The sequence below is a fragment of the Prionailurus viverrinus genome, chromosome B4, assembly GCF_022837055.1.
Source record: "Prionailurus viverrinus isolate Anna chromosome B4, UM_Priviv_1.0, whole genome shotgun sequence".
In the NCBI taxonomy this organism is placed as follows: Eukaryota; Metazoa; Chordata; class Mammalia; order Carnivora; family Felidae; genus Prionailurus; species Prionailurus viverrinus.
Window position 1 is genome coordinate 117,157,510 of NC_062567.1, and position 23,815 is coordinate 117,181,324.

At 38.9% G+C, this 23,815-nt stretch overlaps 1 protein-coding gene across 2 annotated transcripts in view; it reads right to left on the minus strand.

Moving 5' to 3' along the window:
• ANKS1B (ankyrin repeat and sterile alpha motif domain containing 1B) overlaps positions 1 to 23,815 on the minus strand; it is a 1,101,801-nt gene that overhangs the window by 280,539 nt on the left and 797,447 nt on the right. For both annotated transcript variants that reach the window (XM_047867387.1, XM_047867386.1), the window contains exon 17: positions 6,109 to 6,261. In XM_047867387.1, the coding sequence (XP_047723343.1) occupies positions 6,109 to 6,261 (153 nt within the window). The remainder of the gene's footprint in view (positions 1 to 6,108; positions 6,262 to 23,815) is intronic.

A 23,815-nucleotide genomic window follows, 5' to 3' on the forward strand; every position in this document is an offset into this window, starting at 1 on the left:
TTCAATCTGAGTGTAGAGCAAGGCTCTAAAGTTGAAAGCAGCATAATAGGTGCAGATATGCAAAATATGCTGGAAGGTAGTGGAGCCAATAATGCCAGAATAGCGCATCACCACCCCCAGGCCATATATGAAAGGGCTAAAAACCACTGGAACGGGGGTATTTATTTGGGAGACGATTATTCCTCTCATGTATGGAAGGGAAAAGGGTGCTTTTTCCAAAACTTGAGCCAAATGAGGGAAGCTTCCAGAGAATTCCTAGAAGAGCTTGCAGTTTAGATGCAGGGAGTAAGAGTAATAGAGTTCATGAGCTTTGTCCGATATGGACCTGATAAAGTCTGAAGCTAGCTGTCCTGAAGTCTTATGAAGGGCAAGCTGTACTATATATGGGTGTAAGTGAAATATTAAATCCACAGAGAATTTGCAAAGTTTGTTCTACACTTGAATACTCATATCCAGTTATTTAGTTTAAAGCCTTTGGCTTTGATTAAAGTTGTTAACATTTGAAGTGTTTAATAATGTAGCCTCCCTGGTGTGGAAATATGAATATTTTTCTCATTGATTAATGTCCTATAGTGAAGACATAACCTTTTACTTAAAATAATTGGTTTGGAAATGGAATTATAACATTTATCTTCCCCTTACATTGCCTTCAATTTATGAATTTGCTGATTATTCTTCTTGGTTGGGAGTATAAGTTACCATTTGCCTTTACCCAATACATGTACACAGACACAAACACACAAAAAAGACTTTCAAAGAGTAATTTAATTGCAGTTATAGAAATAAGGGTAGGATAGAAAGGAGTGAGAGTTTATAATGCTGATCATGAAATAAAAACATCAAAGTAAGTAATGAGTCTAAATTTGATACTGATAGGACTATATTTCTATAGCATTTAAAACAAATTAAGTCACCAAAGTAAAGATTTAACACAAAATTAGAATATGAAATTTGAAAAATTCTTAGTATATCTCCAAGTGATTAGATTATTACAAAATTTCCCTGGAAAGTAGAAATTAACAACGCTGCAACAAAAACAAAAACAAAACCCAAAACCAAAAAAACTGAACAAACAAAAATCTTACAGTCCTAAATAAAAGCATGATGAAAGTATAGTTTCAGCAGCTACTACGCAAGAAGCAAATGATCTTCTAATCAAGTTACTGCTGTAAAAATAAGTCAAATGATTTTCAAGAGACACATATGGGTATTGCTACCTGAATTATTTTAATTCTACCCAAAGGTATTTAAAACACAACCACTGGGATAAAGGACCTGAATGTGAGACAGGAAACCATCAAAACCATAGAGGAGAAAGCAGGAAAAGACCTCTCTGACCTCAGCCTCAGCAATTTCTTACTTGACACATCTCCAAAGGCAAAGGAATTAAAGGCAAAATGAACTATTGGGACCTCATGAAGATAAAAAGCTTCTGCACAGCAAAGGAAACAATCAGCAAAACTAAAAGGCAACCAACGGAATGGGAAAAGATATTTGCAAATGACATATCGGACAAAGGGCTAGTATCCAAAATCTATAAAGAGCTCACCAAACTCCACACCTGAAAAACAAATTATCCAGTGAAGAAATGGGCAGAAAACATGAATAGACACTTCTCTAAAGAAGACATCCGGATGGCCAACAGGCACATGAAAAGATGCTCAATGTCGCTCCTCATCAGGGAAATACAAATCAAAACCACACTCAGATATCACCTCACGCCAGTCAGAGAGGCCAAAATGAACAAATCAGGAGACTATAGATGCTGGAGAGGATGTGGAGAAACGGGAACCCTCTTGCACTGTTGGTGGGAATGCAAACTGGTGCAGCCACTCTGGAAAACAGTGTGGAGGTTCCTCAAAAAATTAAAAATAGACCTACCCTGTGACCCAGCAATAGCACTGCTAGCAATTTACCCAAGGGATACAGGAGTACTGATGCATAGGGGCACTTGTACCCCAATGTTTATAGCAGCACTCTCAACAATAGCCAAATTGTGGAAAGAGCCTAAATGTTCATCAACTGATGAATGGATAAAGAAATTGTGGTTTATATACACAATGGAGTACTACGCGGCAATGAGAAAGAATGAAATATGGCCCTTTGTAGCAACGTGGATGGAACTGGAGAGTGTTATGCTAAGTGAAATAAGCCATACAGAGAAAGACAGATACCATATGTTTTCACTCCTATGTGGATCCTGAGAAACTTAACAGAAACCCATGGGGAAGGGGAAGGAAAAAAGAGGATAGAGTGGGAGAGAGCCAAAGCATAAGAGACTCTTAAAAACTGAGAACAAACTGAGGGTTGATGGGGGGTGGGAGGGTAGGTGATGGGTATTGAAGAGGGCATCTTTTGGGATGAGCACTGGGTGTTGTATGGAAACCAATTTGGCAATAAATTTCATATATTAAAAAAAATAAAAAAAAACCACAACCACTGTAGTTAGATTTTTAAAGCTATTCTTGTACTTCTGAGCAGAGAATTAAAAATGCTCTAAAGCTGAATTTTATTTATTCATTTTTTTTTGATGGGTACTTTTATCATTATCAATATCGTAGGATATCATAAGCATGGGTTAGAATTATTTCCTTAGTAAATAATGATAAAGCCAATGGGAAGAAATGAATTACACGTTCTGCACTGAAATTCACACATTAATAAATTTAATTTTTAATTTTAATTTTTTTTTAGAGAGTGAGTGTACACATGAGCAGGGCAGGGGTAGAAGATTAGGGAGAGAGAAACTTAAGCAGGCTCCATGCTCATCACACAGCCCTATGCAGGGCTTGATCTTACAACCCTTGAGATCATGACCTGAGCTGAAATCAAGAGTTGGACACTTAACTTACTGAGGCACCCCTACACATTAATAAATTGGGCAGTATTAAAATTTATTTCATCTAACCAAATCTCCTTAGTAGGTACACAGTGGTAAAATAAGTTAATGTTGTTTTTCATAATTGCAATACTTTTTTTTGTTTAGGAAATGGATTAATTTCATAATTATCCATACATATTTCATGGAGGAAATATGTAGTCCTTTTATCTAACCCCCCCCCCCCCCCCATGTAGAGTTGTCGAGGTTATCAATAGCAGTAGGAACTGTTGTGTACACTTGGTAATACCTTGTGCAAGGCCTGAGTGACCTTCTGAGTAAAGAAAATTCATGTACTTATGCACTGTTAACAAGTTTTTAGCTCTCTTAACAAGCCTTTAGAGAAGACTATAATTCAAGGTAGAGATTTATCCCACTAGCATCTGCAGAGGGAACAATTTGCCTGACAATTGTCTCCATATATTCATAGAACATGAAAATATCAATACAAAAGTAAAAGTAGTATTAATGATGTTATTAATGATAGTAGCAGACACAGACAAAACAGAGCTATTAATCAAACAGCTTCTGAATAGGAAGCATAGATTAGGTAATAAAAGGAAGAATTATTGGCATCTGCTCAATTCTCTAAGTCTAGACACACATGGGCCTGTAAAACCTTACGTCTTAAAAGTTTCTTTGTACTTGATTCCCACTACTGAGAATGCTGATATTAAGAAATAGGAGTTCCACTACTCTCTCATCCCTATACTTTGGGTGGTGTTGTGACCAAAATCTTCTATAGATTATTCAAAAAACCTTGTTTTTCAAAGGCAATAATGCACTCCTCCAAAAGAAAGATCTTTGGGGTCTTTTTGAAAGATTACAATTTCAAATGTATTTGTAGTTTTCAAATCACAATTTTGTATAGTTTTCATTTTTTCATGGAAATACTTCAAATAAACTTATACTCACTGAGTTACTGTTTTCAAATATCAAGCAAAATACCATGTGGCATTGGAGGCTTAATTGATACGATTCAGTGATGCTGAAGGTATTTGTAATTATAGCAGCAGCCAGTCTCCCCTCCCTTTCCTCTCCTCCCCTCCACCAGCAGACCTCTGTATCAAAGACAGCCTACCCTTGCACTTTTCTCTTCACTTTATACACAACAATAGTTATTGAAGTCATTTGGTTTCCTTAAAATGAAACACTCATTACAAAGATTCAGGATGTGAATTTTTCTAAAAAGCTGTGCTCTAAATCAAAGTAACTGCACATTCTCTTCAGGTTAGAAAACCACAAATTATGGATACTTAATATAGAATTACTGGGCCCATATATTATATATGTGATTATTTTATATTTGGATGCCTTCCCTCATTATTTGGGATAAATTAAAGTCTTTAATTTGAGACCAAAGCTTTGTAAGCCAGAAGGCACACATTGTGACTTTCTTTCATTTGAAAACCCAACAACCCTGAACCATCAAATGAACTACCCTTGTAGCAGTACCAGTGAGCATAAAAATTTTGTTCTCTGATTTCCAAGTCTAAAGGTGCCGACCAATTTTTGTTTATAATAAAAATATCGATGGAATTAAATGACTTGCGTAGCCTCCTCATCAAGGGATGAACTTGCCCATATAGATGTCGTAACTTTAAATTCCATCAGCTTAAGGAAAATATACTGGGTTGGTGTCAGATGCAGATGCACTCCAGGCCTAAAGAACTGGCCTCAAGAGCTAACACACAGTAACCATGTTGTCCAATTCTGATACAAAGCTTGTGACAGGCACTTGTCCCCAGATTGAAGTCAGACTGTATTACAGCAAATGTAACCAAAGGGAAAATACTTAAAGACTCTGTATGGGTGGAAAAGGCTATTATTCTGTCCCAGCTTAAGGTTGGCTGGTGTATGGGTGGTGGTGGATCAATCTCTGAGCCCTGACATCAAACCTGGGGCCTCAGAGCACCACTGTCCCACAGTCATTGTAGCCATCCTCAAGGGACACAGTGATTGAACAAGGATGCCTAGGCTGCTGGCACTCCCAGCACTGGGAAAAGTGTGGTTCAAGCTCACATCTTAAATGTTAGCCCCGGCATTTGGATTTTGAGAGACTTATCAACCTGCTTCAGTGATCCTTGCTTCAAAGAAGACATTTTATAATAGAGTTCTATTGGAATCCCTTCTTTTCAATGAGGGATTACTGCTAATGCCAGTTAAGTGAGTGACTCATGTGCTATCTAAGTATTTGTTCTTCAGTGGGGAACAACAGTATTCAGAAGACGATATATAGAGATATTTGTCAAGTTGTATCATTACCATTGACTAGAATGTCACTTAATTGGAAACATGTTTGTTTGATCTATGGAAGGTGCCCCTTTAACAAATGGCTAAGAGTAGTCATCAAATGAATATTGGATTCTCAGTGGAGAACTGAAATCTTCTTGATGCAACTAAAATGCAATACAGCTTCTGTTAGTTCCACTGTGTTGCCACACAGACTAAGAACAAAATTAATCAGAGGCTTTTAGTCAGACAATGGGTTTCTTCTGAAATAATGATAGCTTTTGTGAGGGAGTAAGGACAGAAAGCAAAGAGGAGCTGATGGCAAATTGGAAGAAGCAGCCAAGAATTTGTCCATTTAAAGTGATTTTTGGATTAAAGAATAGTTTTTAGTGGATGTTCTAGAAAAGATATTATTTTTAAAACAGACTTTTAAAAGCAAAGAATAATTAGTTACTTAGTTACTACTAATAACGATCATTTAAAATAATTAATGACATGAAATATGTGGAGACTGGACTTTTGGAGAGAAAGTGGTATAAAGAGTACAAAAAACTCTCTTTTGAATGATTAGGTATTTATATGCTTTATCTTTCAGTTTATGAGTGTTTTTCTTCAGTTTTAGAATATAAAATTTAAATCTAAGAAATTCTCTAAAAGATTAAATGATTTTTCACTGCCTTTAGCAAAGAAATGTTCATGATGCCAAATATAATGTGAAGGCAGGATAATTACATGTTACCTCTTCATTTCTTTCATTCCTTGATGCCATTAGAAATAAAAGAGCAGTAAAAATGAAATGAGTAAAGTATCAGCATTAAAACTATTTATGCAGACCTAGTTGATCTCTTTGGGCTTGAATACATTTAAAGCAGAAGGCATATCTGCAAATTCTTGATGGATGTCCAAACAGCAACAAAGAAAGAAAAAATTACCCACCTACAACAGGAATTTCATTTACAAAGGGTGAATGAGAAGGTGACTTTAAGAGACCAACTTACGTTAATAAGTTCAACCTCCCAGATTTTTTTCAACAGGTCCATCGATGTGTAGCCATTAATTAGAAAGGCTTTGGTGTAGTCACCTAGTTCAATGGAATCCAGCCACTCAGCAACAGAAGTGGGATGATAGCCATCATGGCCAATGGGTCTCATCTGTAATTTAAAAAATCACATTAGGATTAGGTTACTTTGTGTTCCGTCAAACAATGGATTTTGCCACTTGGAAATTCATCTGATGTGAAGCAACAGATCTTTTTGGATAAGAAAATAAGGAAAACCAAAATACTTTACGCACAATTCTAAGTCATTGATAATTTTCACGCTGAATTAGTTTTCAAAACTGCACCCAGAAATTTCTAATGTAGTTGCTATCTCCACTCCCTATTTGAGAAAACAAAATATGTCAAATTTCTGTTATAAACATTATTGACATTCTGTTGGATGGCATTTAAAATCATGTCAGTTGAGCAGTATTAAATTCAATGCTGAAGGCACAAGAAACTGTGCTCCCAAAATGTAGATGATAATTCTCATATGTATAACATCAAAGCATGTGAAAATAATGCATGACTTAAACATCCAAAGGAATTCATGCTTATGCAAGACATGTATTGTAGGTAGTGCAAACACGCTGGAGAAACATACTGCCGTGTGAAGCAGTGAAGAAGAGGCTTTTGGGTGTTTAGAGACCATGTGTTCTGCATAGACTCTACAGTATGTTAGACATGAATAGAGAACTTGCTGGCAGACAGGTTCCTATTTTTTGTCAGCTATATACAGATTTTTTTTTCTTTAGGAGAACAAAGAAGTGTGACAGCAGCATAATGTTTCTCAGTTTAAATTGGAGTGTGAAAGTAATTTAAGCAAGAGAAACTTCTGGGTTTAAAATTTTGTATGATTATTCTAGTCTTTTAGCTTTTATTTGGAATTTTAGTTGAATCTGTGGTTCTTGGATTTTGAAGTAACTCACTTCTAAGGCTTGGCGTTGCTCTGGATGCCATGCGGTGTATCTAATACTTCAGCTATTATGGACAGGTGGTGCTTCAGCAACCGGATGTGATCCTTCAGTGAAATTCATGATGGGAATAGCAAACTGGGCAAAATACATAGATTTTCCTCTCCCTTCAGATTCAAGGAGATAAATATTAATGGAAATCTAGATGATTCTGATTTGTTAGCAGAGAAAAGATTAGTCTGGCTGTCAGGGATTCAGATTTTAATCCTAAACATGGTAGGCTTTCTGTCACTATGCAGCATTCTCATTTTGGAGATTCTTCTCACTCTTCCATTTGTTTTTTTGGATTCAAGGTGTTCATTAGGGATCAACACCTGTGAAAAGGAGGGATGAGAAGCAGAGTTGGGCAGAAGAGGAGATGGATTGTGATGGGTCCTGGCGAAGCCTCTATGGCAAAGGTCATGTTATTCGAGGTCATGTGCTGGGCAGCCTTTGTGCCCCATCATTCAGCTGGATATGGCTGCCATGGGAGAAGCATGACTCTAGCGAGGCTGCTCTCCATAGCAGAGGCAGACCCTGCAGATGCTGACAGCTGGAGGCTGTCTGCTGACCACTCTCCCTGCTGCTGGGCAAGTCCTTCCTTGATGACAGAGCCTGGAGGAGCATTTCCGTGTTTTCCAGAATATTCTGGACCCGGAGTCACCTAAGGTTAACGTTTTGCCACATTTGGTTTCTACCTTTTTCTCTACACCCACTTCCTCATTCACATGCACACAACACACTTTGTTTTAAGTGAACCATTAGAAAGATGTTTTTTCACCTAACACTATTTGCAGACATCATGAAACTTCACCCCTTGATGCTTCAGTATGCATCTTCCAAGAATAAGGGCATGCTCCTACATAGCCATAGTAGCATCACACTCAAGAAGTTTATCATTGATAAAGTTACATTATCTAATATACAGTCCATATTTAAATTCCCCACATATATGCCAAATAGAACTTGTAACTTATTTTCCTTCTGGACAAGCTCAATCAAAAGTCAAGGCAATTATATTTTTAAGGATTTCTTCTGCCTTTTTCTCTCTTATTCTTCTGGGATTATGTTTACTCCATCATTTTTAAATTACTTTTTCTCCTTTCCTCTTTCCTATCATTCCCAATCTATTTTCCATTTTGAGGCTTAAATGTCCTCTATTGGGAGTTATGGTGTAACTCATCATTTGCATGACAGTCTGAACTGCATCAGGCTTTTTGTATGTCACTTGTACATTGGACTGACCCAGTTTAACTACTCACTGAATGTTTGTTCAGTAACACTTAACACAATGTTTATTATGCAGTAGCTACAAATGTAAATGACAACTCAGGGTTTGTAAAATGAAGTTTAGTGGCAGTTGCAAATAACTGAATGTTGTGTATGTGTAAAACTGAAGATTAGGATCCAAAGCAGAGGCACAAAGTATTAAGTACCTCATATTCTATAGAGTTATAAAAACATTGGGCTAGGGATATTCTCCAGTACTTATTAAGAGGTGGTTGATCCAATGCTACCATGCTGATTACTCACTGCAGCTTAGGAAACTCCCTGACTGTCCAGTTGACAGAAGGAAATAACTGGAGAAAGGGCAAGAAGGAAGGAAGAGAAGCTCATTGGAGTTGAAATTAGCAGCTTGGCAAAGGTCTTACTGTTAGCCATCCAGGATCTGATGGCCCCAGCAGTAGATACAGGGGATAAACTTAGGAAGCCTTGAATCAGTCTGGGGTGGAGTCAGATGTCCCATACCAGAGAACTCAGCGTGCACGCGCGCACACACACACACACACACACACACACACTACTCCTTTGAGAGAGCAATTACTTGTCATCTGCTACACAGAGGTTGGTTGATGATCAGAGTTGGCCAAAGAGTGGTGGTGGGGATACCAACTAGACCTCTTCAAAGCAAACCCTATTAGTGTAAAAAAAGTTTGTTTTCCCCTCCAATCCCTCCTTCTTGCCCCAGTGGCAGCAAATTTAGAATCAAAAAAGAGAGAGGTACCAGTCCCTTGGGGTAAGCCTAAACTTGGGAAGGGGAAGGTCAAAGGGAATAAAATTAGAGGCTTAAGTGGATTGGAACTGAGTTTTCAATATTTTACATGACTGGAAAGTTATTGGATATGTCTGAATGACATTAAAAATGACAGAGCAGCTGAACTTGGTTGAAGGTAGGATTGAAAAAAAAATAAATCATGTCAGTATCTGACTAAACGCAGACTGCTAAGTAATCTGGTTACTCCTGTGAGGCGAGTTCTCCCTGAGCAACCTTAAGGAGGTGAGAGGGAGGAACGTGTTTGGTGGGAGAATGGGAGATGGGAACAAGGTAGAGAGCAAGAGTGAAGAGAACCTGGAGATGAACATGCTGATGTGTACGGGGGCAGCGTTGATCCAGCCACTGACTTGATAAATATTTAGTCAGTGTCTGTTCTGATGAATGTTGTGGAACAGTACACAACAAAACAGTCATAGTCTCTCCCTCAGGGAAATTAGTAACTCTTAATTAGAAAGTATATAAACAGATGACCAATCAATTATGAAGGCTCTACATACCTGAATAGAGGAAAGCATTAGAGCCAAATGAAGTTACAAAATTAACTTGACACGTATTTAATGGTATGCAGAGTGGTTACTGTGCTGCACAATAATTTCTTTAGAAGCAATTCTTCCATCTGTTCCTTCATTTCTGTTCCTACTGTCACTACCCTGTTTAGGTTCTTGTTAGTGCTTACAAAAACTAACGCAAGAGCCTTCCACGTGGCCTCCCACTTTTGGTTTAGCTTATATCATGCTGCTGCATCAGTTTTCCAAAAAGCCAGGCTTTTAAGTCAACGCTTGCACAAAAACCTATAGTGGCTCCTTCTCGGTAAAAATGCAAATGTCCTATTCCAGAATTCTAGGACAATTGCGACCAAGTACAAACTTATGTTTTCAAATTAATCCCATACTACTCTGCCATGTGTACCCTAAACAGTATATTAAGTTGCTAGCCATGCCATGAACATGTGCAAGACACTTTTGTATTTTTGCTAATATTATTTTCCATGCTTGGAATGCTTTGGCTTCTATTTCTATAGTGTTTCTTCAGGATTGGTTTCTCTTCTTGAGTGTGAAGATACAAATTTCCAAAAATTTGCAGGATTTCTCACATAGAGGGCCTATAGCTATCACATAACACAAGTCAAAAATGTATCTACTTCAGCTCACAACCGGCCCTCCCTCTCAGTTTCCAATCTCAGTTAGGGGGGAAGTATTATACCATTTCCCAAGTAGATGCTCAGGAGTCATCTTACTTTCCTCTTTCTGTTTTACTATCATATTTAATTAGGCAACAAGTCTCATAAATTTGATTTTAGTTCCCTCCTTCCAAAGTGGACTTTGGAACCTGACAATAATATCTACTTCAAGTGTTGTTGTAAAGATTATATGATATAGGGCATGCAAATTGCCTATCACAGTACTTTGAATATAATACGTCTTCAATAGCTCAGTTTTCTTTCCTCACCACTGCTCTAAATTAGGTTCGTGCTTATTTTTATTTATTTATTTGTGTGTTTTTTTAGCCTATGCTTTGAAACTGCATAATATTGAATCCTTTGGCTGCTAATCCTTTCAACTTCTAATCAAGATTCTTCTTTCCTCTGTCATCCCTCTCTTTCCTTCACTTCATTCCTTTCCTATCTTGTTTTAAAAAGGGTTTATGCCTGCTAACCTCTTTATACTCTGCCTTCCCCCAGCAGATAGCTACTTTTCAGAAATTCATCTAACAAGGCCACTCAAGTAGATTGAATTGTTATTTATAATTCCTCACTTTCTTCCTGTATTAGAATTATGTCTCTGTGCCCTTTGCCAAGGGATCTGCATTGTATCCACTGTGATTGGAGTCACTTCTCCATCCACTGATGTTGGTCATGTACTTGCTTGGCCAATGGTACAGGTAGAAGTGTCAGTGTGACAATTTAGAGGTAAGGAAGGCTCTGTACTTCTGTGACCTACTCCTCCTTTTGTGTTTTTATGCTCTAGTATAAGAATAACAAGTGGCTGAGCAGTCACATAACTGCTGGTCCCAGGAGAAAGATGAAGACTTGTGGAGCAAACCTAAATGTAACCCAGAGCTTAGAGTCTACCCTGGGTCACTAGAGTTTGGGCAAATCCAGCTGAAGTTAGATGAACTACAGCTGCCCTACAAACTTGTAAGAAAAATAAATGTATTTTTTCGTTGCTGTAAAGCTTTGAAATTTTGACATGTAAGGGAAAACTAATACAGTCATTTTTAAATTTCAAAATCCTTGGTATTTATATGAGCCAGGGTTCTCCAAATAGAGCTAACTGGATGTGTATACACACATGCACAAGTTCGAAATCTGGCAAGTCTGAGATCTGCAGGCAGGCTGTCAGACTGGAGACCCGGGAAGAGCTGATGTTGCAGCCCAAGCCTGAAAACAGTCTGGAAGCAGAATTCCCTCTTTTTCTGTGGAAGACCTCAGTCTTGGTTCTTGTAAGGCATTCAGTTGATTGGATGGAGTCCCTCCATATAATGGAGGGCAGTCTGCTTTACTCAGAGCCCACTGATTTAAATGTTTATTTCATCTAACTAATGCTTTCATGGTGACATGTAGGCTGGAATTTGACCAAACATCTGGATATCATGGCCTAGCCAAGATGACACACAGTGATCCAAATTGTTTAATTTACGAGTCCAAAGGCATCTCCATGAGACTGAGAAAGGCCAGGGATGCAGAGCTGAGCTAACATCAACATCCTTCCCAAGCTTTCTGGCTGTCATCTAGTAAACATCTATGTCCTGCAGCTTTACTAATCCAAAACTCAGTAATTCTGGATCTTAGGAGTATGATTTCAGGGGGCATAATCCATTTTATAGCTCACATACCTCTGTACCTTTGCTCAAGCCATTCCCTCTGCCAGGAATACTGTTTCTCCTCTGTTCTCCTGTTGAAATTCTATCCATTCTTAAAAGGTCTTATTTAAATATTGCTTCTTCTGTGAAGGCTTCTCCAATGCTACTCCTACTCCCAAGTCAAAATTAATCATATCTTCCCCAAGATTTTTGCAGTAATTTTCATATAATTCTATTATAGCTAGAGATGTGAGCATCCATCTTCTTCATTAGACTGTCACCCTTTTGATGAAGAAACGAGGTCTTAGCCATTTTGTCGTCTTTTATGTGCCTACTGGAGCATCTCATACATATCAGGTATTTACCAAATGTTTATTAAATTAAGTGATTTAATGAACACATGAAGATTAAGTGACAAATTAACTTTAGTGGCATGGAATCCAGTTGTAAAGGAGATTTGTATTTTGTACTACATATTATGAAAATGAGAGCTATATTTATGCCTAACATTAATGTTGCACAACTACTTAAAATGATTACAAACCAAGACCCAATTACAGGTAATATGCTGTGTTACAAAATGCATTGGGCTTTGTTTCCATAGCCCAGCATCTCAAATCTTCTATTAACAAGCTGTGTAACTGAGGGCAAGTTACCTCACCTCTCCAAGCTTCAGCATTCTCATCCATAAAATGATGGTGTTGGGCAAATGATCTCAAAGTTCCTACATAATTCCTAAATCTTGCAATTCTATATTTTGTAAGTTAATGTCAAATTAGTGTCAGATTTATTTATCCAGTAAAGAAAATAAGAAGCCCAAAGGCAAAACTAAAAAAACTAAAATAAAATAAAAAATACAACACAGGACATTTAGGCTAAAGATAAGATGGCATCCATACTTGTTTCATGAGTCTCCAGAAGCATCCACAAGGAGCACTGTGACTCTTTTTCCAGCAGGAACATCTGGCAGGACAGAGCTAGACAAAGACAGCTCCAGTAGCTGCCAGGCCTGCAGAACTGCTGAATATGAATGGGAGCTAGGCACAGTCTGTAATATGAGAGGCAGAATGGTGGGTAGGCAGTAGGCATTCCTAACAGAGGGTCACAGCAAGGCCATCTGATTCAACACGTTGAATCCCAAAGTGTGGGGAAAATCTAAGCTGGGACAGAAATTGGAGTCAGCAGTGAAAGAAGCTTCCAGGTCACCTTCAATCTAAAAGATAGGTTCCTTGCTCTAGAGTTGCCTTTTTTTTTTGTCTTCCCATGAGCTGGAACATAAAGTGTCTGTAGCCCAGCTTTGACTATACAGGCAAAGTAATACCCCAGAGTTTGGGAATTGCTTCTCAAATTTTAATGTACAAAAGAATCATGTGGGAAATCTTGTTAACATTCAGGTTCTAATTCAATAGGTTGGATGGAGAATTTGAGATTCTGTATTTCTAACAAGCTTCCAGTAATGCTAATGCTGTCAGTCCGTGGACCATACTTTGAGTAGCAGTGCTTTAGAGGATGACAGAGCAACAGATGGAGGGTCCTGGGTTCTTCAAGAATTGCATAGAGCAGAGCCAACTTGTAAACCTGGACTGCTTACTTCAAGATTGTTACGTGGGAGAAGTAAATGTTCTATTCTTTAAACCACTACATTATGGAGGTTTCTATTCTAGCAGCTTAGCCTTTCCTCTAATACAAACAGAATTGAAAATAAGGGAATTTCATACATAACATTTAAGGAAGCCTATACTTCCATTTGACAGTATGTTGCACTGTCTCTTGTTTTGTGAAGCCATTAATTTTCACATCTGTTGCCATTAAAAGAAACCTCGTTTCCTTTTACTGTGTTTGTTGGCATCTTTTTGTCAATCACACTGTCATCCCTTTGTGATAAACTATGCAAGCGATAAGAGGGGGAAGTTGTGGGAAAACCTCAAGTATCTAGCTTTGACACCTTGTATCTGGGTACATGGTGATGTTACTAGCTGAGAAAGAGAAGAAAATAGACTGAGGTGACGTGCATGATTCTGAGATATGAGAAATTATAGATGCTGTGGAATTGTGCTCTAAATTTGGGGGAGAAGTCTGAGGAGACGTAACTTTGGGCCTCATAAGAGTATAGGTGGGTGTCTTGGCTCCTCCACTTATTAGCTGTATGACCTTGAGTAAGCTACTCAATCTTCCCTAGCATCCATTTTCTGATTAGTAATGTGAGAGATAAAATTAACATCTACCTCTGGGGGTAGTCATAGGCATTCAGTGAAACAATGCAAGTAGAGTTTAGCACCGTACTTGGCACACAGAAACACTCAATAAATCTTAGTTATTTTTACCGTAAGTGGGAGCTGAAATCATGCATGGATGAGACCGCAGAGGGTGTGTAGTGTGAGAAGAGAAGTGGTGTGAGGACAAACCAACACTTGCAAAGTGAAAGGTAAGAAGTATACTCAGGAGGTCAAAAAAGGAATAGTCAAGACAAGAAGGAAAGTGGGGGAAATTTAGTTTCAAAGAAGGTATAGTCAGCAGTGATGGAATGCTGCAGAAAGGTCTACTAAGATGAGGACGGAGAAGGGTTCATGGGATCTAGCCTGAGGCTAGGCTGCCCTGGGTTGAGGTATAGGTTAGAGATGAGAAAGTAGAAAGTGCAATCAGAGCTATTTGAATTATATAAATGGAGTCTGCATGGAAAGAGAAGGAGGGAGATGGAAGGTTTGAGAAAGCACAAGGAAAAGGCATTGGAAAAAAGTGAGAAATGAGGACTCGGGGTTGAGGAAGGTCTGAAATACGAGGGAATATAAGTCCAAGGGTGCTATGGAGATTGAGATGACATAGAGGGCTTGTCTTTTGCTTTGGGATTTTGCTAGCCTTTCTTGGAGATTATAGGATGAGAGACATAGCTAGAGTAACTTTGGGGTTAATAATCTTTGTGTTAAAACAGTTGTAAGGGCTTGGACTTGGTGAGAGCTGGATCCTTGTATGTGAAATACTGGTAAAGATCCTCCCATAGTCAGGGGCAGTCATCCCTGGAAACAAACACACAAACCTGACCATCATTTATGTAAACCTACTGGTTGCAACAGCCCCAATGGACCAGTCTCAGTGAGACTTAAACTTGCCTATGAAGCTACAATGGACTGTGGCTTCTCTTTTCCCACCTGGATGTACTTTGTACTCACAGACTCCTGATATGATTTTTGTAATACAGACAGCTGATGTCGTCCAATGCCCCCCTCTATTCCTGTTCCTTGTTCTAGCCTCTTTTGCTCTGTACTGCTGCTACACAAGACTCAGACTAACAGCAGCCCTGAAAATAAACCGGGACAAGCAGGGCTAGCAGGTGCATGCTGCCCAGTCCAAATGCAGGTCCATCAAGTAGTGTGAGGATCAGATCTCCCATAGGCTTTGAGACTTGGGCTTAGACATCACTGTGCTGTTTCATCAGTGGCTCTTAAAAGACTGACTGAACATGAAAGAGAAAGGTAGATCCACTGACCACAGGGCCCCGGAAAAAAGTCTATCCATTGCCATCTAAGTGCTATTGCAGTGCAACTTTGCTAGGAGAGATACGTCTGCAGAATGGATAGGACTATTAATGATGAAAATGTCACCTAACAATATGAGACTTTGAAGACCCCAAAGTGCTCTCACATACGTTATCTCATTTGTGAGGGGTTTTAGGAGATCTTCAGGAAAATATCCTTTACGGAGTTTGAGACTCTGGGTGCTCCATGTAATGAGATTCCTTCTGTGGGAACCAAAACAATTAAAACACTGTGACTACTGTTAAGAAATGAGGTGTGGCAGGTCTCTGGCTGTACATATGCAGCAGGTGAGGCTGTACATATGCAGCACATACAAATCTGTGGCTTGCAGTCCCTTTGTTTAGAATCAGGCTCTGTTATGGGTATAATTTCTATAGAAGAATAGGAAGAAACTTAAACCCTCAGAGGTAAGCAAATTGTATTTGGATGTCATCATGCACTTACAGTTGCACGTAATGGTAGCGTCTATATTTTTTCCCATCAGCAACTAAGCCTTGCCAACATGGGGTCTCTTGAGTAATCAGACAATTGAAGACTCCTTGCTTTAGGCACAGGGCAGGAGCAGTGTAGGAGTGATATCTGGATATTACTTGGCACCACATTTTGGGGGAGTAAAGGTAAAGTGCTTTGGATGGTCTCTTAACGCCCTTTGATTACTATCTCAGGAATAGAAGAAGCAAACTAAAGTCTTTCCCAGAGAGGGCCTGAGGTATCCCTTATTTTGACAAACCTTACACCGTGTACTAAACTGCAAGTGAAGCAATGAACAACAAAGTATGCGTTATTAAAAAACATTTTCAAGACACAGAGGTGATCAACTTCCAGTAGCACAGAATAGTAAGCTGGTGAACTTCAGGGAATGATGTTATTGGCCAGACCAGTCCTACCTCTGGCCATCAGGGTTAGGAGGCAGCCCATTAAAATTTTTTTTAATGTTTATTTATTTTTGAGAGAGAGAGAGAGAGAGAGAGAGAGAGAGCGAGCGAGAGAGAGCATGAGCTGGGGAGGGGCAGAGAGAGAGGGAGACAGAATCCGAAGTAGGCTCCAGGCCCTGAGCTGTCAGCACAGAGCCTGACATGGGGCTCAAACTCACGAACTGTGAGATCATGACTTGAGGAGAAGTTGGGCAGTTATCTGACTGAAACACCCAGGTACCCCTAGCACCCCTATTGATCAAAGGCACTGGACTCACCACAAGTTTAAGAAGTGAAGCTTCCCAAACACACAACCTCTACAAATCATGCTAGGAAAAAACAATGGCAACACTAGCAACAGCTACACAACTATCTCTTTATTGCTTTGCAAGCAGTGTGTGTGCTGCCAGCCAGACATTGGCCTCATCAGCTTCATCTCTATGCACACATCGAGTAACTGCTATCAGCAGCATCACCAACAACCTGGCAGTTATCCGCCAGGTAAGAGCTGTGGGGTTGTGGTGAAGAGACCAAGAGAAGCCACCATTCAGTACACCATAAACATGGTTATGGAGTTGAATGATATCATTGAATAGTTTTAAAACTCTGAAGTTTTTTTGTAAAAGCTTTTTTAAAAATTCAGTGAAAGGACATGTTTTTTCTAACCATCTTTTCATTTCTAAAATCCTTGTGGAGATAATTTTGACCCTAGATACTTTTGTTAAACATCACTATTTATTTTGATGTATTTCCTTGCTTCAAAGCTCTTCTATGAAACAAAAGCTCAGATTAAAGATGAAGGGGATTTACTGCAAGTAGAGTAAGGTGCTGAACAATGCTCACCATCATTCACATTTTCAAGCTCCACCAGTGATATGAATTATATTTGGAAAAAGATACAGGATCACTTTTTTTTCCTCTGATGGTACATATCTTCTGACATTCATGTAGATATTTAATGGTTATGTAGCACACTGCTTTGCTCTTAAAACAGAAATTTTAAATGCTACTATCAGTCAGGAAAACTGTTTGCATGTTATTCATCTCAACAAAAAAAAATTCCCCAAACTTGAGTCTTTAGAAAATAATGAATGTTCTGAATACCAATTCTATTTATTTGATATTTAAAAACCATGTCCTTTCTCAGAGCCTCCAGGCATATGCATAATAACATCACCCACTGAAGTACTTCAAACAGATAAATGTGCCATAAAACCAAAGTTAGCAGTATACAAATGAGTAACTTATGTTCTGCCTGGGTAAGGAAATACAAAGGATATCATTCACATGGTGGCCAAAAATTAGTACAGGAATTACAAATTTGGGGACCTACCATACATTCATCCATCTGTCCATCCATCTATCCATCTATCCATCCATCCATCCATCTATCCATCTATCCATCTATCCATCCATCCAGCCAGCCAGCCAGCCAGCCACTCATCTATTCATTCATTTGTTCACTCAGATACTTATAGCATCCCTACTATATTCTAGGTACTGTTCTGGATGCATCAATGAACAAAACATATAAAAGTGCCAGTCCTTATGGGGCTTACCTTCTAGTGGGGGAGACAGATAACTAACACACATAATAAATAAGGAAATTAATCAATAAGTGATGTGTTGTGAAAAAAGAGAAAGTAGAGTAGGAGGATTGGATATGTTGGAGTGTCTGTGGAGTAAGGAAGGTGTGGAATTACACAGGGTGGTTGGGGAAAGCTTCACTCACAAGGCAAGATTTGAAAAAAGATTTAAGGATGGTAAAGTGGTTGTGCTGGCAATTAGGGGGAGAAGATTCCAAGCAGAGGAAACAGGTGAGGCAAAGACCTTCAGGAAGGAGTGAGACTAGAGACTAGTACCTGTTCAAGGAATATCAAGGAAACCAAAGGGGTGAGAGCAGCATGTACAGGAAGAGAGCAAGGCGGAGCAAGTCAGAGAGAGGTAATCAGGGGCCAGAGAAGGTACAGCGCTGAAGGACTTGGAAAGTTTGGCTTTCATTTGGAGAGAAACAGGTAGCCAGTCCAAGAATTTGAGCAGATGCATAACATGGTTTAGCTTCTGTTTCAGTAGAGTCACTCTGGCTGCTTTGTTGAGAATTGTTCACAGGGAGGCATGAGTAGGAATAGGGAGACCTGCTGGGAAGCTCTGGAAGTAATGCAAGACATTACTTGGCTTGGACAGGGAGCTGGAGTAGAGGTGATGAGAAGAGGTCAGATTCTGTATGATTTTCTGAAACACAAAATAGAATGTTCCTTGTTCTCTAACATAGACTGGGAATCTGTCAGCTTGATGACCACAGCTGTGTGCATGGATTTCAGTTTGAATAGGACTGTGTTCATCTATCATGTGTGGGAATGTATGGATAACTGGCAGGATTGGGCTTGCACGGGTGTGCTTTCAATTAGGAATCCAGAGTCCTCAAAAGACTCTTCTGCTCAAAGAAGGTGGCCAATGCATATGTATTTGATTCAAAGGACAATAGACAAGTGTCACAGGGAATGCGTTAATCCGAATGGATTTCAGGATCTGGTGCTCTGACTAGGCCCTGGCCTAGCTCGAATGGATCAGCCTTAAGAAGAAGCTTCAATAAAAAAGCTGCATCATGGAACATTTTTGGGACATCGGGAACAAAAGGAGTCAGCATAATTGGCACCGACAACTTCATCAGCAAGCAGAGATGGTGCTATATTTTAGACATCGGTGCCCTCAACCATTGGGCACCGGCCACTTGGTGGTGCCCACATTGGCAGGCTTCAGTGGCACTGGCAGAACATTCAGTTGGCACTGGCTAAGGTGCTTTTGATGGGTAGATACTGGGCATTGTAGCCAGCAGCAGAAACATCAGTACCTTTGACACTTTGGGCACCTGCAGCTATGAAGCAGCCTTTGGCAGTCATTAATAGCAGATTTGGCACCCTCAGTGGGTATTAACAGCATTGAGAGCACTTTTAGTAAGTCCTGGTGGCACTACTTCAAGCTTTGGTGATAAGCTAGAGCAAGAGAGGCAGAAAAGAGCAGATGCCACATGGTCAGTGAGCAGTCTGGTTAATGGTGCATGTGTGATATGAGACACCCAGAATGAATTAGTAGGAGGGATTTCAGGAAGGGTTAGAAGACGGAGAAGTGTAACCCCATTTTGAACCCCTGGTGAGTTGCTGAGAACACCTTTTATATTTATGGTGAGGGAATAATCTAAGAACTATTTCACTACAATTGAGGTGAGAACAGCAGTCACAAAAAACAATATCTTGGCCCTTATGAAAATGTTCCCAGCCTCATTGTCTTGGATTTTTTTTGTCAGTTTAGAAGTTTTAACTGACCCAGACATTAAAGTGACTTAGAATTTTCAGCTGTACTCATGTGAACCCCCAGTGGAGTCAGCTCTTAACAATAGTTCTAATAGTTATTATTTATTTATTTCAATAACAACTTTTAATCACGAAATATATATGTCATATCATCCTAGGCATTATCAAAATGTAAAAGGGTCTAAGGTTCCTTCTTTCCAGGAATATGTAATTTCCTTGGGTATATATTTGAATACATAAAAAAATTAAGTGTCAATGTTTTTATAAGCTACAGAAAATAAAAGGACCTTGAGTGGATGGGAGAAATTTGGGAAGTGTCTCTTCTGTAATTTCTCTTGGGGTTAATATATGGGGGAGGTAGTGACTGTCCCTGTGTGTGTGTGTGTGTGTGTGTGTGTGTGTGTGTGTGTGTAAGTAAGCATGGATGCACAAGAGAGGGAGACAGAGAGACAGAGATACAGTGAGAGATAGAGAATGGATGAATATGGGCATCCATTTCTCCTTACTGTCTCTAGACCTAGCAGGAACACGGGCAGCAACTTCTGGCTGGACTGACACACTCAAGGGTCTATTTGGCTAAAAATACTAATTCTTTGAGATTCAGCTCAAGTGCCATCTACCTATCCAGAAAACCTTACTTGACCCTCATGTATTTAGCTTTAACCTCCTCTGTAGTAGGACTTCTTTCCCCTCTCAAATAGTAGTTTAACTTTTTACATATTTATCTGTGTCCAAAATGTACGTAGAAATCCTTGAGGCAGGGACCAAATGTTATCCATTTTTGCATCCTCATCTCCGAAGCTAGCATAGGGCCAAAATGAACTGACTGATTGAATGGATGTACGAATCATAGATTCACTGATGAACATCTGGGAATGTGGGTGTTTGCATACATTATGTGTCTGGAGTTGCCCTAGACCTCTTTCATCTGGCTCAGTCTTACTAGGGATACTAAGAAGTGAGGTCAATTGTTACTTTGCATCTACATCAGTAGCACTTAGAAAAGTGCTCTGTCAAAAATGGACACCAGAAATGTTGATAGATGATGATGAAATTGAGTCCCAGAGGTAAAAGGCAGGGAAATCAATCTTTTGCATATCTATGCAATAACCTCTTATACTTTTGTGGAGAGAATTTCACATTCAAAAATTTCTATAATACATTTACCTCTTAGTATTAGTAAAACTATAAATACAACCTTTTCCCAACAAGCAATAGTCTCTAAGTAAAGAAGGAATTGAGGGTTAAATCTGGTGATGCATTGAAGAAAAGACTTTTAACCTGTTGGGACTCTGTGGCTTATAAATTATAAGCTTAAAGATCATTTAAAGTTATCTACTTAGCATTTATACCATTATCAATGCATAGAACAAGTAAAGCTAAACTGCATTTTCTCTTGAAGACACGAAAGAAGGAATCTGATAGTTTATTGAGCACTCATTTTCTCTGATAAGAACAGTAGTTATTTGTTAAAAAAAAAGTTAAATTTCTACTCATTAAAATGGAAGATGCTAGATCTGTGGGAGGTAATGAAAATAGTCACTCATTTTTTCAAAGGTGAAGGCATTGATAGGCTATTCCCAAAGCACAGACATGTGATACTCTGGTGATAGAAGCAGTAGGGGAAAGCAGCTAAAAGCATAGACTCTGGAGCCAGGCTGCCTGGTTCAAATCCCGACTCTGCCACTTACTAACTGTGTAACCTTAGGAATGTTACTTCACTTTTCTGTGTCTTACAGTTTCTTCAACTGTAAGATAGAGAATAAATTTTAAGATTTAAATGAGTTAATGTGTAGTTAATATAACAGTACCTAGAACAGTGCCTGGCACACAGAAAATTTGTGTTTAAGTGTTGCCTATTAACATAGGTGTTTGTCTATGGTGTCTTTCTGAGCATGTTTAGAAACTCCCAGGGGAACGTGGATTCTTATGTAGTTCTACCATGTTCACTATGGATCTACAGATCAAACATCAGATTAGAACCTAAAGTCAAAAGATAGAAATCTAAAATCCCATTTACCACCAAAAAAGAAAATTATCACAAAGAAATACCAGGTAATTAAAAAGTGCTTAGCTTAGGGTGGGAGTAAAAGTGCTTAGCTTATCTTAGGGTGGGAGTAACTCTGTTACTAGTTTAGCCTGCTCCATTGAAGCCGAGTATAGAAAACTGCTAGGGTTTGAAGTAGTATTTGACTTATTATAGCTTGAAGGGCAAAGTGATGGATGAAATTCGTAGCTGGATTGATGGCACTGGCTGTATTTCAGAGGATGGTTATTACAAATGAGAAACAAATAGCGTATCTATCTGCCTGAACAAGTAAGCAAATGCTTCGGGTCACTTTCTGCTCAGAGTGCCATGAGCTAGATTTCCTGTACATGAGAGACCTCCCCTTACACTTAACATTCAGAGCATGTATTTTTACTTCTATTATAGCTGTTCACATTCTGCTTTAACTTGGATATTGGTTCAACCTCCTTTGCTAGACTGTAATCTCTCTGAAGGCAGATACTGTATAATCTCAACTTTTTTCTCCTTGCACTGTGTCTGAGACATAAGTAGATGCTCACTGCATTTGCAGATATAAATTGAACACAGACTTCTCACTTGAGTGCTGCTGATCAAAAATAAGAAATACAGCCAAATTATATTCAACTATTAAATTAGCACTTAATTCAATTATACAGTAAGGGGGAAGATGGCTCATTCAAAATGGCGGATATGTTCTTTTAGATCTCATCTATAAATTTACATAGTTCTGCTTTTCTACGAAATCACAATGCCTTTAGCAATTTAATGGAACTGCACTGGCAATTTCCGCCCACTCAGCTTCTCAGTTCACTTCTGTGCTATTATTCTATGCCACGTATCTTTATTGAGCTCTTGCTGTTCAAGGTACTCTCCATATATATGTACTCCTCTGCCACTTTCCATGTGGTGCTGGGAACTGATTACGTTACCTCTAAGAGGTGCAGTCAGGATGCCCTCTCAGCCCTATGTTTATTCACTTAATTTCTTAAATAGGAAGGTCCTAGTTATGACTTTAAACACCTTTTATTCTAGTTACTAGTGGGTTAAACAATAATCCTAAAGATAGTAAAAAAATTAATTTGGTGGATGATGATCAGATTTGAAAGTTTTGCCTTCTTCTTATCTAGAAAACGAATAATCTGCCCTTATGAGAAATCCATAAGAATGGGAAGCCCACTATGCAATGCAGTCATAGGATTTTTAGGCATAGGCTTATATCAAGAAGTGAGTCCATTTTGTTTCTACGTGGACCCAGGCAAGAGCAATGGCAATAATTCCTTGAGTTTTGTTAATTTAATGAGCATTACCGAACAAACACAGTAGCTATAACTAGTATTAATTTAGTGCCTCTAAATGCCAGGCACTTCATAAGGAGTTTTAAATTTACAATGCACAATAACCTAACATGGTAGGTTCTGCTATCATCCCCATTTTACTGATGAGGAAACTGTGGACTGGAGAATTTAATAGTTTGCCCAAGTGACACAAGTAGAAAGTGGCTAGACTAAGATTAAATTAGGTTAAATCAAAAGCTTCTAAGAGTACATTTTTGCCAAATTCCAAGTTCCTTGAAGGTGCCCTGGACTTGGACTGTTTAGCTTGGTCGTTTCAATATCTCCTTAGTACCCGTATTGTGCTTTGAAATATAGCATTTAGACAACACGGTGAGGTGGTAAAGAACCTCAGGTAAACTGCCTGGGTGTGAATCCTACTTTGTCCATCTACAATCAAAATTTTGAACATCCTCTTCACTCTGTCTACTCCCTGTTTAATATTTCTCTATAGCATTTATCATTACTTGAAATTATGTGTGTTTACTTCTTTTTGTCTGCACTCCCCTCTAGAATGTAAGCTGCAAGGGGACAGTGACCATGTAGGTTTTGTTTCCTAACATCAAATCCTCAACATCTCGAACAGTTCCTATATGGTAGGTATTTCATAATACATCTATTGAATGAATAAAAGGAGACTCACTCTGCTTGTTGTGTATGCCTGGACTAGTAATTTTTGGACATAATGGGATGAAGGAACCTCACCTTTTTCATGGTTTACCTTCAGTCTTTTAAAA